The sequence below is a fragment of the Acyrthosiphon pisum genome, chromosome A1, assembly GCF_005508785.2.
Source record: "Acyrthosiphon pisum isolate AL4f chromosome A1, pea_aphid_22Mar2018_4r6ur, whole genome shotgun sequence".
NCBI classification, from domain to species: domain Eukaryota; kingdom Metazoa; phylum Arthropoda; class Insecta; order Hemiptera; family Aphididae; genus Acyrthosiphon; species Acyrthosiphon pisum.
In genome coordinates, this window is record NC_042494.1 from 38,254,977 (window position 1) to 38,275,614 (window position 20,638).

Genomic DNA, 20,638 nt, shown 5'->3' on the forward strand with positions numbered 1-20,638 from the left:
CTTGAGAATGATAACCTACCTCTATGTAATAGTTATTTTTTTTTTGATTGCATCAAGTATTATTGGATAAATACTTGAATTCCTTTACAAATAGCGTGCACTCTAACGGTCATAATACACCTATTTGCCTAAAATAAAAAAATGTAATTATTTTTAATTATTTATGGAAGTTAATAGTTATTTTATCGAACTTCTATGATAAGTGATAACGCGATGAACATTTGTGTATTTTACCATGTTTCATTAGTGTTCACTAAAATTTAATGTCAGTTACAATAATTTCGAAGCGTACTATGCTTTATTACTGACACGAGTGTAATGTGTATATTATATTTATTGAAAACAGTTTTAATACAGATTTAGAAAATACAAATCGGTAGTAACAAATATTCAATTTGAAAAATATTTTGACACTTTATAATAATATACTTAAAATTGTTGACGTTATGATGTATGGAGTACATTGGTAATGCTAATATGCTATACTTAAACGTCATTATAAATATTCGTTTTGTGCGTCTTCTTATACAGAAGAATTGAAAGCACTTGACATTAATTTGCATTTCTGAAACAAAAAGGCATTAAAGGTCGGGGAAACGAAATTTATGTAAAGTGTGATTGTGACAACACTTGAAGATTAATTTTAAAACAACTCATAAGTCTCTTTTCGGAAACGGGTATCCTTTTTTTTTTAAATATTAAATTAACTTGACAACTCCAAACGTCTATTCAGTCATAATATATTGTGCTCCCTGCTCTCCCGTGTTGTGCACTGCAGAGGAGTGTACGTGACGTTTACGAGAACGAGTGAAAAGACCATCATAATAATTGGGTTTTTCTTCCTGCACATTATAAAATCAAGAACGAGAAACAAGTGGCCTACGTACGTATATATATTATTATTATATTTAGTATCCTTCTCTGGCGGACGGGCACTCGCCAAAATTATCTACGTGGAATACGATGGTCGTCTTTAATTTCACGTCACCCGCCACTATATAGATCCATATACTCGCGTGCAGACGGAGAAAGATGGACTCGTGTTGAATTTTAACTACTTAAATACTCCTGGCATGCCCGTGTACTCCTCGCCGTCCCGTGCCACCACCGCCACCACTGTGTTTGTAAACTTTATACTCTACTAGCAATGTCTTCAGTGCTCCCGGGGGTGTAATCCGGCTCTAATCCTGCCGTTTATTAGTTTCGAGTTGGCAATGCAAAAGTTTTGTCAAAACAGTTGAGACGGGTTGAAAGGGTGACGAAAAAAAAAACGACAAACTGAAAAAAAAATACCACTAACTCGAGGGGTATTTGTTTATTTGTGATCTTTTTTTTTTGTGTCTTTTATTCAGAAACTAAAATATCGAAATATACATAATGACACTACAACTTAACATTATAATATTTCGACTCGTACAGTCATGCGTAGATTTCTAATTTTATAATAAATACAACTATGGAATGCCAGCAAGATAGGCATCAAGATATCTATTTAGAGCAATATATTGTATCTATCAGAGTAACTCGCAGATTAATATTAAAGCACAATATTTATAATATATTCTAAAATGTAATGAGCATGTTTTTATTTATGAATTCACAGGTACCTTTTTTAAATATTTAAAGCTTGAAGCTTCACACATGTGCAGATGTGGGACTAGAAATGTTTGTACCAGAGTTATATACTAAAAAAATATTTTAATAATGAGTTCTACTATAGTCTGCACCCTGCGTAGAATTTTTATTATCACATTTATTATTTTTATTAATGTAGTAAATCTATAAGATATGATACCTTAACATTGTTCAATTATACCTATTCTGTAGGTATGTAATCAACTATGTATATAATAAATAGTTTTGAAAGTGTTAATTATATTATGCAATTTATAAACTATATATTATACCAAAACAAAATACAACAGTACACACTGGTCAGTGGTCACCGATAGCACATATTTGAACATTACATTTCCTGTAGCGATTGTAATTATTGTTACGTATGAGTATTTCGTATAAATACATTACATTAATTTATTAAACCATTATTTATTTTTAACACCCAACGAAATCGTTTATATAGGAATAAAAAATGGATTTTAAAAATAGTGAGACCTACCCTGAGATACCCTGAAGAGTTGCATATTATAATAATAAAAGCCATATTTTAAGGGAAAATATCTGTGAGATGACTTCCTAATTCTAACAAGGTCAACGGATAAATTAAAAAGTGGGAGAAAGTCAACATATATAAAGAGTTAAAATAAAAGACGATGAAATGATTGTAACAGATAATTGGAGCTTTAGATAAAACCAAATCTACAGGTTGAAAAACGAAAAAATTATATGTTACGATTTGGGTCCAAACTCACTTCAATTACACAAACGTTTAATATAAATCGGTGCTTATTTGTAAGTTTATTCGATACATAACTATTGTGCTATTGTGAGTGTACATATTGTGTGTAAAACGACTCTATGGTTTTATTTTATAGGTGTAGTGCTTGTCAGGAGAAGAGTAAGTGGGAGTAAACTATTCGTGAAACACATGTTACGTGTTCTCTGGATGACTGGACCGGGGTGAAAACCATAAAGAAAGTGTGTCCCAGAAAACGGAAGCGGACATTCTGAGTGCAGTATGGGATGAACTTTCCACGGAGGGTTAGGTCTGAGATAATGTAATTGAACTTTATAGTTTCTACTCAACCCCTTTCTAGCCTAACCACCAGCAATTAGCTTCACCCAAAAAGCACTTCCAGCCCACTTCCCTCCTCATCAACTTCCATGTGCGTATCCTCACTCATAATCCCGTGACCTTTTCAACGGGGTTGGGCGAGCATCACGCCCTTAGATAAAACACGTTCATAATCCTTTTATAGATGAATAATTAATCATATTCAACATATTTCGGAGACCCGTAGTTAGAGTGGAAAAGTGAGGTATCGGGGGCGAGGGATTAAAATCGAAAGCAATTAAACGGATTTGTCTTCGACGCCAGTTTTACCCACAGCTATTGTGCTCGTTGAAGTCTCTAATAATAATCATCACGACTATTTGAATTTTTTTCAAACCTATCGCGAAACGTGTAAATAAACTACATTTTCTTGGTACGAATTCGTTGCAATATCATCCGGATGATCAATACGTGTCTAAACAAATAAACATCATAACAAAAAAAAATAAAATTCAACGTATTGGTTGAATATCAGATTCAAACAGAAAAAAATATTAGAGTAAAACCAATAAATTCGGTATCTTTAAGTGCATTTGTTCAATAACGTATTATACTAGAGTTGATTTCGTGGTTTCGTGCGTAGAACTGCAGAGACGGAAGGCTGATTGCGGCAAAGCCAATAAACCAATGCACACGGGAATAGGTATTTGATACACTCTCTTGCCCCTACTCTCACCCAGTGGATTTTATATCTGTTGTTTCCGATGGGGTTTATATCCAGTTGTTCGTTAAGTAAAACGTCATTTAGAAACCGTCGTTGTCGTTGTATGTCTGGCGAACGCTACCTATACCTATATATCTGAGTCAGAGATTCCATTGATAGAGCATAAGACCACCGGATGGTAGGTCATTTCATATTTTCTCGTCATGAAACGTCGATGAGAAAAAAAATATCTATTTATTTAACTCATTTCCTACCAGCCCAGCCGTCTGTTTATATTTGATAAAACATATAAACAATTCTTATTTACACTCGTTCCAGAATGTTTTCAACACACCAAGATTTTTATTTCGGCTGTTTTATACAAAGCCACGTATCTACACTATTTTCTCAAAATATAATATACAATTATAATTTATTGACATTGTACCCATTTCGCATAGATTAAAATTTATACCTACTAAAGATAAATTAATTTTTTTTAGTTATCTATACAATTCTACAATACTTTATTTTTTAAACATCAAAGACAAAGACAAATATTCGACTGCCGCAACGAAAACTATCTTATTGTATAATTTTTAACAGACTACGACATGAGATGAATTTTTATTTTTTATCATATTCGCTTTAAATTACATTAAAACAGTTATACATTGTTATTAAATAAATTACAATTGTATTAACCGTAATATAGTCTCTATAGGCACTTTTTACTATTATGTTCGCATAAAATATCGTATGCTAATTGTTTGTTATATTTATTTATACTTGACATACTTGATGATATATCCGTATCTCAACCTCGTATTATCAAATACAATTTTTAATGTTAAATTGTAACTTATTGTATTATTAATACACGAGTTATTAAAAAATATTAATCTTGGAAAATGATACTTAATAATAATTACTATTTACAATCTTTATACATATAATTATCCTGCTTGTACGTCTGCACTTCACTGAACTTCTCCTAAAGGGCTGGGCCAATTTTGATGCAGTTATATGTGTGATGTGTATATTTGAGTGAGTCTCTAGATGGTTTGGATTCATAATTGGGTAGGTCCAACCCAGAGAGGTGCTCGAACATGGGTTTCGACTTTTTGAGATTTACAGTGGAAATTTATATATTTTTTTTGGCATAATATAAACGGTTGCTATTGATTACAGCTTACAGATATTAATATATATTTTTTATGGTTTCCACCGGTTTGATGGTATATTATGAATAAATAAACTATAGATTTGTTTTTTTGTACCAATTATTATGTTTATAACATAAAATTTGTTATACCTATGTTTTTTATATGATGTAAAAAGTATATAGATAGATACTTACAGTAAAATTATTTTATTTTTCAAAAAATAATTTAGTAATTTGTAAAAATAACTATAGTTGTAAAAATGTTAATGTATACATATAATTATATATGGTTTGAGTTAAGTCATATTACAGGTATATGACTTAATTTTTTAATATTTTTCAAATGTCATTGTAAAAATATATTATGAGCCTTGTATTAAATTTTCAAGTTTTTTTACTCAACAAATAAATTTGTATTGAAATTCATAGAAAATAAAAAAAAACTAATACAATTGGAGACTGAAAATGTCCGTAAACAGTTTACAATAAATCAAAATATTTTGAAAATGTTATCGTGCATAGAAAATGCTAATATAAACTACCAGTGAAAATTGCATGTATATATGGGCATTTGTTTTAGAGTTACACCAAAAAACAAAATCGATTTAATCGAAAACTGATTCTGCGTAAAAATTCCCGTTTTTCCTTAATTTTTATATTTTTTTTCCCAGCTCTTTGGAAAACTATTTGGAATTTTAAATTTTGACCTCCCGAATGCACCAACCAAATTCACTTTCCCATCGAACAAGATACGGTTGAAGAAAAACGAAGCAGTTTTACTTCCCCAAACAGTGGTGAAAACAGACATAGAAAAAAAAAATTGAATTTAAAAAAAAACACATCATTTAAAACAAATACATGCATCGCTCCACTCAGAATCTAAAATACACGGATGATTTCAAGAAATTAACAATTTTCGTTGATAATGTAAAACTGAAAGTGACAGTAAATTGCGATTAATATTATATGGTGAAATGTCTACAATTTTCAGAAATAATTGTTTTTAATGTTATAAATTATATTTCTCATAATTATTTATTCAACGAGAGAGGTAAAAATGACCTCTGAACAATAATCCTCTAAATTGTTGTTCTTATTATTAGTATAACAAATAATATGAATTTATATACACAGTTAATTAAATACTTATATTCCTATTTTATTTTAATAGAGCGTGATGAGAGAATTTTTTAGACTACCCGTCTATGATTTAAAATCTTAACTGTTTCATCATTACTCATTAGTACCTATCAGGTAAATATTACAAGTTTTAAATTAATGATTACTTTAGAGATACATTGTGAATATATTAATTTCTTTACTAAGTTCTTTATCCAACTCCATTGTTTATCCTATCCTTATTTGAAGTTTTAACTCTACACACTAGATACGGGATATCCTTATCTTTATTCTATCTTTCTCATTTAATTACTTACCTATATATTAAACTCTCTTCCCTATCGTTTATGCGTCGTACTAATGAAGAGCAGAACTTAAATTATAGAAAAAAATCTTTATACTATTCATCAACTGGGGTTGTTATTATTATTATTTATTCTAAGTCAGATATTTTTGTAAATATTGAATGAACGTTCCACCTTAATATGCTTTGGGTATCGGACTGTCTTGTTACATGATAAATTAAAATAAAATTATGCATACACTACCAGACTACCTATTGAAAACAAAATGAACTAAAATATGTAACAAAAACCTCTGCAGCGTAGGTGACGAGTTCATCATTCGCGTGGACAGTGCCGTATCAGAAAAAAAGCTAAATCCTGTATAGGTACATCTTACAAAAAGAAAAACGATTTAAAACACGATATCGACTGTACAATAAGTTTATTACAGCAGACGACACGCATTATCATAACAATAGCGTGTGGCATTGTTCACAGGGTTTCTTGGATTCTATTGTACAGCAAATATACACGAGTAACATGATAATAATATATAATTTATTATATAATATGTACATAACAATTTAGGTGGTGTTGTGTAACGTTTACTGTACGTTTTAATTAAAACTATTATATTGTTAAGCGATATCGTTCTATACTTACATTCGACGTCGAGTATAATGCGCTTGCTAACTGACGGAGGCACACCGTTGCTAGCGATACAGAGATATGCGCCCATATCCGCTCTGTTGACTCTTGTCAAGTTTAACGTGTCGCCGAACAGCTTCTCCACAGCTGTAAACACACGTATGACAAACAAACGGATGAAAAAAAATTATAGAACCTTGAACGATAACGTTAGCAGTTGTAGGTATCGGTATATCGATTTTAAATTAATAAATACTATAGGTAACGATGATTGTTGTTTTAATTTTTTTTTTCATTATACCTAGGTATATATTATAAACAACTTTATTAAATACAATCTTATTTAGTCGACTGCTCACTACCACGTGAATTGTCAATTAGACACAGTGTATGAGAGGTATTTGTAAAATATTTTGATTTATAGTGCTAAGATTCACTGACAAACATGGAAGTATAGAAATTCGTATGTAACTTAGTTCAACTTTAAAATCGGTAAATCTCTAGACATATACTTAAAGCTTTGCAGTTGTTCTACCAAAACATTCTCCGTTAAAACAATCCCAATTGCTTTGTTTATTTAAATTCAAATCTTGACTTATTCAAATGTAATGATCAATAATGTATTAAAATAATGAATACATATATAACAATGTATAAATATCTTAGAGTTATAGATGTAATAAAATATTACTTTAAAAAAATTAAATGACGTTGATAATTTAGCTATTTTATGTAGGGTTGGTAATATATTATGTTAATCGTTTGCAATAAAAAAAAAGATAAAAATAAACTCCGAAATGAACACTTAATATTAGATTTTCATATTTTTTTTACATCTTTTACATCTATTAATATTTTTTAAATAAAATTAATGAAGCAGTCTTAAATAAATGTAGTTGTAATGCTCTATATTTTTTCATAAAACATGAACTCGGAATAACAAAAAATATTGAAATATTGAATAAAATAGGTGAATCAATTAGACGCTAGCAGAATACATTAAGCATTTTCAATGTTCACTGGCCATGTTACTGATTGTGCATAATGAAACATATACAAAGTGCATAAAAATTTTAATTTCATTGTTGACATTTAAAATGTATCAAGGACACAATGCCCGATGACTTATGCATCACTTTTATCACTTATAGGAGCAAGCCTCTAGCATGCGTAATAATTAATCGATGACCAACCAGAACGTCATTTGATTATTCAAAGGGTCAAATATTTAGAACGCGGTCTTTTGACTCTTAGTCTACTTTTTTAATACCCAACAAACAAAGACCTAATAACAATATGACTGTAACACAACCTGTACGCAGTTGCGTAGACATGATTTCTGAAAGGGAGGGGATTAAAAAAAGAAAATGACATAGCTAAATGGGAAGGCGAAATTGGAAAATCCACCACCCTTTCAAAACTTTTTACTTAGGTAATAAAAAATTAAAAAATAAGGAACAATGAATATAATTTGAATTGATTCAAAATTCACATCAAACACAATATGGAAGATTGTTCACTTCAAAGCCAATGGGAGGGGATCTGAACCCCACTACGTAACCCCCTTGTATAAGCCACTGCCTGTACAACACTATAGGTGTATCCACGTTGGTTTGACCTGATTAATTAAAATATACTGGATAATATCTAACTTATAATTATGGCTGGAGCAAATATGCGTAATAATATATTATTTTATATTATTTTATATTGTACTCGACGACAATCGAGAGAAATATTTTTTTAATATTCAAATAAATAAAATAGATTAGCATTTAAATAAAAAATAGTATGATTAATGATTATCTATAAGTTATATGTAATATTATTATTACATAATTATTTTTGAATTAAGGTTGTTTTTTTTTTTAAATACTGTGACAACGAAGTGATTTTTTATTGTTTGAAATAAATATTAGTTTATTAAGTAAAACGTTTCTACAAGACATTCAAAGTATTTCAAATTATAAAAAGAATGTTAAACACTAACAGTGATACTCAAAACAATTCGTCTACTAAATATAACGAAAACAATTTTAATTATTTGAACAGTTATAAACCACAAGAAAATCATAAATTTGGCCGTGGACATATTATTCGTCAATATATGAGTGGTGTAGGCGTTATCACAGAAAGGTATACTTCCAATGACCATTCATTGTTTTTCAATTCAGGGAATCCCTCAGATCATTCTACGTCTAATTACGATGTAAAATCACTTGAACATTTAATCGAAGAAGAAGAAGAAGAAGAAGAAGAAGAGGAAGAAGAAGAAAAAATCATTACAATTATGCCGGTAAATTGTCCATGTTATGAAAAAGCATACGAAGAAGAATTAAAAAAAAATAGATCATTTAAAAATATTTTTTCGTCGATATTTCAAACTTTCAAATCAGAAATAACTAAATTATTGAGGATAAACTAAATAATCTGTTAGATACTTAAAAAAATTTGAAATATATAAATAATTAATAAACATAATATTAATTAAATGTTGAACTTGTAAGATTGTAAGATTTACATAAAATAAAATATATATACAGTAATAAATTAGAACTAGAAAAATAATCAATAGACGCTCATTATTAAGTTTAATTTTATTATGTATTATATTTTTATATACATAGATAGATTATACCTCTGAGTAGAGGATAGACTAATTTAAAAAGGGAGAGGACCAACGCCGGGAGGTGCTCAAACAGGGATTTTGATATTTCATATGGAAATTTTTGTTTATAAATGGTTGCCATAGGTTTTGAAGCTATTATAATAATAATTATTGGTTGCCGGGAAACGAAGAGCACGGGATCAGCTAGTATAAAATAAAATGCAAGACTAAATAAAAAATTATAAAATTTGAATTTCCATAAAAATCAAATAATAATAGTATATTATATTAATCACGTTTGTTTCACATTCGACCCACACGTAATAAGTACGTAGGTGAAGGCGCAAATTCTAGCTTGAAATCAAGAATTAATATTTTATATTGATGAAAATCAAATGGACCAAGTCCAAGATCTGATAAATACAATTAAAATCGAAAAGCATCATGAAAAAAACTTACCTAAAGATCCATCGTACTTTCAAAAAACTTTTTAGTAAAAATAAATTGTTTTACAGTAATAAGTGTATTCAATAATGCTAGCTTAAGACGTTCTTCAAGGGACCAGCTGAAACGAGTGCCTTATGCGGGAAAGCATCTTATGTGGGAAAGCGTCTTATGCGGGAGAGCGCCTTAATCGGGAGTGTGTTAAACTAGACCGTCTTAAGCGAGTTTCACTGTATGATATTTTAGTTAAAGTTAATATATTAATATTGTAGTTTATATAAAATAAAATATATTACTTATATCTACTTCTGAAAACAAACTAAGATATTCTAAACTTGTTATAAGTCTTGTCACAAAGACCAAATTAACTTAAAAAAAGGAAATAATCATTTCGTATTATCAATTCTTTGTAATATTATCAAATGGAGGAAAATATTCCACAACGGCAAACTTTACCTATACCATAAAAATTAGTCGAAAAAATTAAAATATATTTTTCGATTATGTATCATGCATTTACGTATAGGTACTAGATAGTTTGCGACAACTACCTATAAAACCGTTCTATTAACAATTAAAATTGTCTACTCGTAGAAAGACTCCTTACAATAGAACCGTATTCTAGAACCAACCTAGAGCTCAACTACGCTGTATTGTTAGTAAATATTTTCATCTGTAAAATCTTTGTGTTGATATTTTGAGAAAATAATAATTTTTCTTTTAAAAAACAAACGTTAGGTGGGGATAAATATATTAATATAAAATCGAGCATTGAAAGTGTGTACTTAACGTAACATAGGTACTGATTTATATTTTTATTGAATTTCAATAAAAGTAAATTTAAAACAATAATTTTAAATATACTCAAAGTATGTCGTGCCTTAAATAAATCCAAATAATAGCTCTTCGACTTTTTTTCCTTTACCTACCTACACACATAAGTTATTCCATACTACCGACTCATCGATTTATCAATGGTCAAGTGGAAAAAATAACTCGAGAGTCATAGATATTTTGTTTTAATTAAAAATATAATATATGCTCATTTTTATGGCATGAAGTGGGTATAAAATATGAGTTTTGTTTAATCGGAATTATATATTGGGATATGTATAATACATACAAATTCTCAGATGTTTAAGTTGAAAAGCTTTTAATTACTTAAAAAATAAATAACAGAAAATCAAGACAAATAATTTTTTTGAAAAAAATATGTTTGATTGATTTTAAATAATTTAAATAAAACCAATTTAATGTAGTAAATAGTAAAAATGTATTCACACGGTAAATCGTGAGTATAATGGTCAAAATATGTACTTAAACTAGTTTTTATTTTCTCATAGGTCCTACTACACTAGTTAGGTAATTTTTTGCTGATACTAACGGAATTAACAATACAAAAATAACCCACGTATTTATGTTAAGTTTCATCAATATAATATACTTTTTTCAAATAGAATAAAAATATATTTAAGGCGACTTAATTTGATTTTAGACTCAATATCTCACACCGATTTCATTTGTTGGTATTTTAATTATTTTTATAAACTACAAATATTGAATGAAAAATACCTTTTTTTTTTCGATCCGTCGATATATTAATACCGTCTTCTCTTTTCCAACTAATTTTTGGTGTCGGTGATCCTTCTGCTTTGCACGTAAGGGATAGATTTTGATTTTCTCGGATGGATACCGAAGATGTAGAACTTTCTTCATCAATGATATTTGGTGGTACTGACATATAAAAATTTTAATATTTTACCAATGGAATAAAATGTAAAAATCAAATAATTGTTAGCTCAATATTATATAATCATTTACACACTATACAATTTTTTTAATCATTAATTTTCTAGGCCCTAAGGTATATAAATGTATAGTATAATATAGTATATAAATATTTTAAAATCACGCATTAATTGTATAATGCTACAAAGATCCGTTAATATTATCAAATGTTGTTTTTTATTGTAAATTAATAACTTAAACGCTATAGGCTATACATTTCTGGAAGGATTAATATAAAAAATGTCAATATAATATTTAATATTTCCCTTTATTTAAGGATCATATTTTCAAATGCTTAGATTTAGTACCTACACTATTAAAAGAGGTGATACAAACTTTTTTTTTTCAAATGAAAATCACCCTTTTTTCCTTAAATTGTTAAGTAGATGACTTTTTTTTTTAAATTGTTTATAGATCCAAATCAAAATTTGATTGAATACTACTGAGCTATTTAATTATGTGTACCTTAGATAATAGATCCACTATGATAGATAATTCAGAAGATATGGAGGCTTTAACTATACGAACTTTTTAGTAATATATATATTTATCTAATCAAACATTATAATTTGTAAAAAATGGCAAAGTGAAATTGTAAGTACTAAATTAAACTTTATTGCATAAATTGTTTGTTATTGTAAAATCAGGGATGGAAAAGAAAAAACCAAAAAAAAAAAAACTATTAATAAAACAAAAATAAGACAACTGTAAAACGATAAAAAAAAAATCCCAAAAACAGAAAAAGTATAATAACGAAAACAAAAATAAATTATAATGTTATACTACGAAAAAAAATATTTCTGTTATCGGAAAATTGATAATTCTGATACATAATTTGTTGACAATAAATTTTATTTTTATCAGTGTTTATCTTTATTTTGTACTTACTATTTATTATTTTTGTTTCAATGCGTAAGAGCAAATTTTTTATTTTGATTCTTAGATGTCTCTTATATTTTTAATTTGTATACATTATTGTATGTTCAGGATTGTTTTTATTATTTATAGTTATTTATTCTATAAACTGAAATAGTGTTCCACTTTACGTCTTTAGTCTTAAGTCATTACCAATGCACTTTTAAAATTGAAAAATATTTTACTTGAAGTTTTGAATTTTCTAATTTTCATATAAGTACATTATAATTTTGATTTAAAATTTAAATATTAAGAATAATTCATTTTAACTTGTAAGTGAATTCCTGTATTGCACGTTACTATTATAACTTATAAGTTATAAGAATATATATATATATAAAAAAAACAACCAAAAACAAATTTATTAATAACGTTATTTGGTAATAATATAGAAAGATAACGTTTTTAAAAAAGTTTATCAAAAACGTTTTCCATCCCTGTGTAAAGCTATTAATGGAGAATTAATATATATTTTAATAACTCAGAACCTAACTCGTTAGGATTTTGATTCAGATTTAAAAAAAATAAAATCATCTGCAGCTTAACAATTATTGACAACAAAAAAGTTTGGTTTTCATTTGAAAAAATAAGTTTACAATGCCACAATACACTCATTAAGTAATATAAAAAAATCCAGGTTATTTGAAAAAATGGTCCTTCAATATACTTTTAAAAATTCCAAAAATTAAAATATCAATAAATAAATTATTAATGGAAAAAATGGGGTCGAACATACATTGTGAAACACATTGTATACATTACCAATAATACATTTAATAAATCTCACAAGAATTTTATTATGTCTAAATTTAATATTGTTTGCATAAACAAAACATAATATAAACATTATAAAAAGTTTGTTTTTTCAGTATGGTAAATGAGACATAATTCAGAAAAAAATCTTCGATATCAAATTGGTGTGACGATTTTGTAAAATATTTTCACATTTCCTGAAGTGTGAAAAATACGTTGAAATAACTTTTGTTGAAAAGATATTTTTCACATAGTGGTTACTAATTCTAATTCCATTAAAACTGTATAATGATAAGTAATTTAGGAATAGTACTAACGCGTGTAGTGATATGTTTTCTAGACGGTACATGGCATAGCCACAAACGTACTCACCAACCACCTGTAAGTATCCAACTTGACTGATCATGGGGTTTGTGTTCACTTGACACATATAATAGCCTCTGTCTTCAGGCTGCGCGCCCTTGACATGCAACAGCCACGTTTTTTGACTATCGTGCGTAATCCCAAATCGTGGTATTCGGGCTATCACGTGACGATGAATAGTCAATATCATTTGCCGATCGATGTGGATCCACGCCACCTATAATCCATGATTGAAACAAAATAAATTTACCATCAATGGTCATTAAGGAGCATAACATAATGTATACAAAATACACCTAATAAATAGTTTAGGTACCCAATTCAGTATCGTAGTAGTAATTATTAGTGTCTCATAAAACATTTCAGTTGAAAAAAAATAGATTATTTTGTGGGGGATATCTACAACCACGGGTTTTATTTTAGTCATCATAATACAGATGGATATTTATATTTGTACGCATTTACGTCTTATAGGTGGACTATGTGCAAGTGGTTGTAAATTCGTCGACGTCAAAGCGTCGGTGACGAATACACGAATAACGACGAAACGCGCATTTAATTTTGTAGATTTCTGATAAATATTTTAGGTACCTACATTTACCTACCTATTAATATGGTTTCCACCCGACGGTTAGTCCGGATACGGATAGGATTTCAATATTGTTGAAAACAGTTAACGGGATGAGACGGTGCAATATCTCGCGGACGTTTAGCCGGGCGTGAGGCGTCTCCTGCTATAATATAATATAATAGCGGAAAACCTTGGTCATAACGCCATTAATAACGAAGGAAAGATGTCCACGGAAAGCTGCATGTTCCTACAATTTCCGTTAAATGTTACCGTCAAGGACGGAACTTTAACCATTATTGCCAGATGTCCCCTACGGTCTACGACAACAAAGATGTATGTATATAATATATAATATATATATAATAATAAATGCCGTTTCCGTCTCTCATTTTCTCTCACACACACTCTATCATCTTCTCGTAGAGTCAATTTGTGGCCAGGTTTAATGAACTTTAGCGCTTACAAACACCGGATACGTGTAAGGCATTAATTTTGTTTTTACCCCGATCGGTAAACCAAAAATTACCGCTTTACGACTTAATTATTTGTCATCAAAATAATATATTCTACAAATAATATTCCAGATTATTTAATAAATTATTCGATAAAATGTAAGTGTATTGAAGTCCTGCTTGGTCCGAGGTCGGGCTACACCAAGCTCTTCAAAACAAAAATGGACCGACTGTAAGAGAAATATGTAAATTTATAACTATATTATATTATATCAGTGGTTTGCAAACAAACGACTTACCGCGATTAACAAATATTTTACTTTTTAATGATGCTTTTATTAATAACGCTTAAATAAAATAGTTTAAGTAAAATTAATATTTCATGGCGCCTCAGTAATATAGGCATATTAATAGCCATGGCTCCTAGTTTGAGAAAATGTTGAGACAATCGGAAATGTCAATATTGCTTGTTTTGATAATTCTGAAAATTCAGATTTAGTGGAAATCTAAAACTTTGATAAGGCGATAGCTCAATTTGTTCTTTGTTAATTCTTAAAATCAAAATTCTTATAGGGTTTTCTTTGAGATTTTGAAACAAATAGCACATTTAGGAAGATACATGTATTTTTCATATACAGTGAAAGTGAATCAAGACTCGATGTAGATCTTGGTATTTTCGGTATTTCGGTATTTTCAGTTCTTTTATTATTTTTTTACATCAATAATTTTTGATTTTCAAATACGTTGAAGTTTCTGATCATGATCTTTAGTTTCAATAACACCATAATCACTAACATAACCCTTATACAATTTTTTTAGTAAATTTAATCATCGAATATACAGTTATGGTAGGTTTATATAAATATATTATAGTACCTATATACTATATATTAATAATATTTTTAAATATGTTTATACATTTTTATAATAAAACTATAGCGTAAATTCTAAGATTTTAAATTCTTAACGAAATGAGACGAGACGTCAGCGATTCTGATTTATAATACAATATGCTAATCGTATACAAGTACCGAATAAAATATAATTATATACTTATATACGAATATGGACTATAATAAAATGGTGTATTATGGTTCTATTAGTTAGAATAGCAATAATCGATGGACTGCGGGTTTCTTGTAATATTCGAAAATATGGCTTTGTTTCAACAAAGTATAAATCCAGTAAATCAATATACCTTTCCATAATTGAGGTGTTTCCATGCAAAACGTGTTATCTCCATTTTCAATAAAATCGAGTTATACACCGATTCTTATGGAAAAAATGGCGATAAATCGATTAAAACTGTTATTTTTTGTCAAAGCGTACTATTTCCTAGCTGAAATTAAGCTTAAACTTTTACTTTTTTTTCAAAACGTGTTATTTCCAATAGATTTTTTTTCCAAAACGTTCTATATCCACTTTGCTTCAAAACGTGCTATTTCCTGTACTAAATCATAGGTCATACTTTTCATTTTTTTTACAAAACGTAGTATATCCATAATTTAATTCACAACGTATTATTTCCATTTTACATCAAAACGTGTTATTACCCATGTTATTGATATAGCAATTAAACTAAATTTAATTCAAAACGTGCTAATGCCAAAATGGTTTAATCCTTTAAAATTAAAATTATTTATTAAAATATGATGTTGTTTAGTACAAAACCAACAATTATAAATAGAAAAATTATATTAAAATAATAATAATAAAAAAAATTATATAATAAGCCCACCCATATCCATATGATTGTAATTTCCCGCCAAAGTTTGTGATAGCTGCTTTTGGCTTCTTTGTGATAGTACTAATAGCTTTGTTACCGTGTTAATAATTAAAATTCATAATACCATATTTCGGATTATTTCCATGACAAAAATAATATAGGTAGGTACTTTAAAATGTAATTATATTAATTTATCATGGATATTACCTACTAACTCCAAAGTTATAAAAAAAATATTTGAACTATTAGAAGCTATGTTGCAATCTAAGCGAGCTAAGCTTATGGTGGATAATATACAATAATACATATCTATTCAGTATGATCTCATAAAGAACCTTGTATGTTCATATACTAAATTTTAAATTTAACAAAGCTGTTTTCTACGTGCTTATTATATGATTTAGTTGTTAATTGTTAACATGATTCATTGCATTTTGTGAAGAAGTAAAGTGAAGAATACACATTAATTCTTACATTTTTTTTTTGATACTTGTAAGTATATATATATTATTATATTTACATATTTGTATTATCATACATTATTATATATTTATTATGATCTCATGAAGAACCATCTATAATCATACCTATACTAAATTTTAAATGTAACAAGGGTGTTTTATTGTTTTATTGAGTTTGATATAAATAAATATTTTCCATGTGCTTATTGTACCTATATCTAAAGCATATTCAAACTGTTACGTCTTGATATCAAGTATAGAAAAAAATTATTAAAATATTTTTATAAAATCTATACAAAATTAAAATAATTGAAATAATACGTTTTGAAAAAAACTTAAAAAACGAACTATAACAATATTTTTTTTCAAAACTTATCATTTCCGAAAATGACACGTTTTGCAGAAAATCAAAACAAAAAAACTTTGATCAAATAATCTAATATTTTTTATTTCTCAAACAGTTTCCTTTTCTAAAAATAAATATTTAATTTTTAAAAGTTACCCATAAGTCCTAACTTGTCCGGTTCGTTTGTAAAAGAAAATCACTATTCTTGAAAAAAGAAGTTTTTGGAAATAACACGTTTTACATAGAAACACCTCAATTTAGTGCTAGATTTTTTCGACCACCTACTAAAATTGTGTGACTCCCAGGTTGAGCTTGACTGATGTATAGAGTAAAAAACTAAATGCTGAATTGAGAAAAACATTTTGTTTTTATGTATGTAGTGTGTACTATGAAAGTATAGAAATAATATAGATAATAAGTATTATCAAAAGGTTAAACAAAATATTTGTTTCATGCATATAATATTTACCTATAATATATTATTATATTTACTAAAATGTCATAAATCTTATTTGTAAAATATTAAATTGGTATATCAATAGGTTATTACTTTTTACATTTAATATCTTCCAAATACACTATAAAGACAATTAGTAATCGCTTATAAAAATGAAATCGATTTAACTACTTAATTTGATGCATATATTGTGTGAATTAAAGCTTAAATATTAAAACAAATATATTAATTTTAGACTATATTTTATAAATTACATTTTCGTAGTTCATTAAAAATTATATTACATTCAAATTGCTATACATCAAGAACTATTAAGTTATGAATCTCGGGATATTACTTTTGAAAATGTGTGCCTAACCTGATTTCATTATTCGAATAGTCCAATTTTTATAACATCCATATTTTAAAGAAACACATAATAATAATATACTCTTAGAATATGTCACCAAAAACATATGGGTCAAGTCTGCGGAGCGTAAATTTATCCTCTGCACATTGTGACCGATTACTGTACGCATTGTTGCAGTTCAATTGAAATTCTACCCGGTGGTTTAATAACCTAGGGGGGCATGAGGCATATAAGGGTAAATAATAATGATGAAAAAAAAATCACCAGCCAATACATCGGAAGGTTTTTTTGAAAACTCCTTGTAACGCAAAAATAAAATGGAAGGAAAAGAAAAAGGAACGAAAGTGTATCGGGATGCGACTGGGGTAATTTGAAAAGGTTAATAGTGGGGATGGTAGGGGTATTAGGGGTATGGATCGAGGGAAAATACCAACAGAAACATGTGTGAAGAATAAAATATATGTACGAAAAATATCGTCTAAGCCATATTTAATAGAGTGCGATGGAGCGGGCGGAAGCCGATCCACAGAGACAGATTGACAGATGCATGTCGATTCAGTATAGGTATAACGACGATATTATTTTCGCGTGTATAATCATTATTTATATAAGCTACCGCAAATCCGCGGTTATGCGTGCGTGTTGTAAAAATAAGAAAAATATGAAAATAAAAATGGGAGGAGGATACCACTATTAATATTATTATTACCTAATACCTAGTCATATACATACTATAATATATAAGTATTAAATACATAATATACAACGTGTTTGACACGAAAAATGCGGCTCCCGGTCGCTTTGGCCGAAGGTTTATTTTACATTGGGTTTTTGTTAGGTACTTTTTTTTTTTTATCATTATAGATTAGGAAGGCTATAATGTGATATATAGGAAATGTCATACACCCGATTTTGGGATTCACCACGACGCATAATGCTATGGGAGACGTGGGTGGAAAGTGCCTTGTCGAAATTTAAGATCGCCTGTAAACGAATACGACCTGTCGGTTTATTTGTCGTACCAATACTGCAAAAAAAATTTCATGAGATCGTCGGTGAACACCGTTAAACAACATATGCTCGGACAAAAGTTCATTTGAATATGGTTAGACCTCACAAATCCTCACGGGTTCTCTATATGCATACATAATAATATGGCTTGACAATCGTAACACATTTCACCAAATATACCTATTATTTGTTACGAAATTCCGTGGTCGATTCAAATATTTAGAAAAATCCACATTTTGTGCATAGAAAATGTTTTATATTTATCTATTGTCAAATTATATTATGTTATTCTGTTGCATCTTGAAAATATTTTGGGCTAGAGTGTCCCAATCGAGTACCGAATGATGTATGGTAACCTCGTAAAGAATGTTCGAGTGACTTCTGAAATTTGAAATAAACATGTGTTTTTCAATCATATGAATACATTTTAATATCAAAGCTCATTCTTATCGACACCGTCTACTTTAAATACATTTACGCCGAGTTGCACAAAACATTTAATGAATCAATAGTTAACTGATGGTCCCTTAAACAAGATTTAGTGGCCCACGGTTGCCGGTTGGTCCATTATATTTTTAGAGAACTATTAAATTTAATAATATTTGTGCAATCCAGATTTAATATTATTATTGTACTATTTAATAAATTTTGTTATTTTTAGACAAATAACGAATGAACTATTTATTAACAAATTCACCACTACCGAGAATTAAGTTGATAACTCAAATTACTATTATTGACTGTCTGTAAGTAATAACTAGTAATTCAAACATGAAGGTGTATATTTAGAAAGAAATACGACTCCATGCTTAAACGTGTTTAAACAGGTTTCAAAATTTGTGATAGGATCGTAAACACTGAAATACGCTGTGTTACAATTTAGTATTTACAATATTATATACAATATAATATAATGTGTGACTAATGTCTTGCTACATGGTCTATCGCTAAAAGAGCTTATACCCAAATCAAAACATCCAAATAGATAAGTACAATCTACATTCTACATTAATCGAATCGAAATTTGCATTTGTGTAATAATGAACTTTCAAACTAGTGAACACCCTACACACACACACTATGTTATCAGAATCTTACGATGTCATTGTTTTCGAATTTTACCATATCTCAATGTATCTACAAAGGGTCAAAGTTTAGATTGAGAGATAAGTAGATAGCCGATGGATGATGAGGTGGTCATGAAAACGGTGGCCGAACAAATCTCTCATACCAAATGAGACTGTTTAATAAAAGTTAATTGGATAATTCTAAGTCGGAGTTTAGATAAGATTTGGAGCTACACGTTTGTATGTATGTACGGATATTGCATTAGTGATACAACTGTAATACCACGAGAGTTATTCAGAAATAATGAGAATGAGAGAATTCTTTATAAAAATTCAAAATGTAGTACTTTCGTTAAGTACAAAAGTCGGTAGCAGAAAACCATTATATTATTGTACTTTGTTGATTAACTATTCCATGCATAAAATAGTATGTCAATACGATATTCGATTATTAGTTATTACAATCAATTAATTATAAAATAATTAAATAGTTGAAAAATGAATGAACTGCATTACTGCAGTTGATTGAAAATATAACACTCCAGTAAATTCAAACTGCTAATCAAAATAATGCAAAATGGGTACAATATTATAAAAGTTGCACGCGTCATAGTTGAGTAAATTCAGTAGGTATACATATAGCTATGTTAATGGACCACTAGGAAATGCTTTAAATCTCTATACTCTACACATTAATACTATGAACAACTACATTACAATTTACAATAAAATTA

The 20,638-nt window shown here is 28.5% G+C and overlaps 1 protein-coding gene across 3 annotated transcripts in view; it reads right to left on the reverse strand.

The window, feature by feature from the left end:
* Positions 1-20,638, reverse strand: part of LOC100169535 (lachesin) — a 215,572-nt gene that overhangs the window by 12,883 nt on the left and 182,051 nt on the right. For all 3 annotated transcript variants that reach the window (XM_029487011.1, XM_029487012.1, XM_008181078.3), the window contains exons 3-5: positions 13,474-13,681; positions 11,218-11,379; positions 6,609-6,740 (exon numbers count right to left, since the gene is read on the reverse strand). In XM_029487011.1, the coding sequence (XP_029342871.1) occupies positions 6,609-6,740; positions 11,218-11,379; positions 13,474-13,681 (502 nt within the window). The remainder of the gene's footprint in view (positions 1-6,608; positions 6,741-11,217; positions 11,380-13,473; positions 13,682-20,638) is intronic.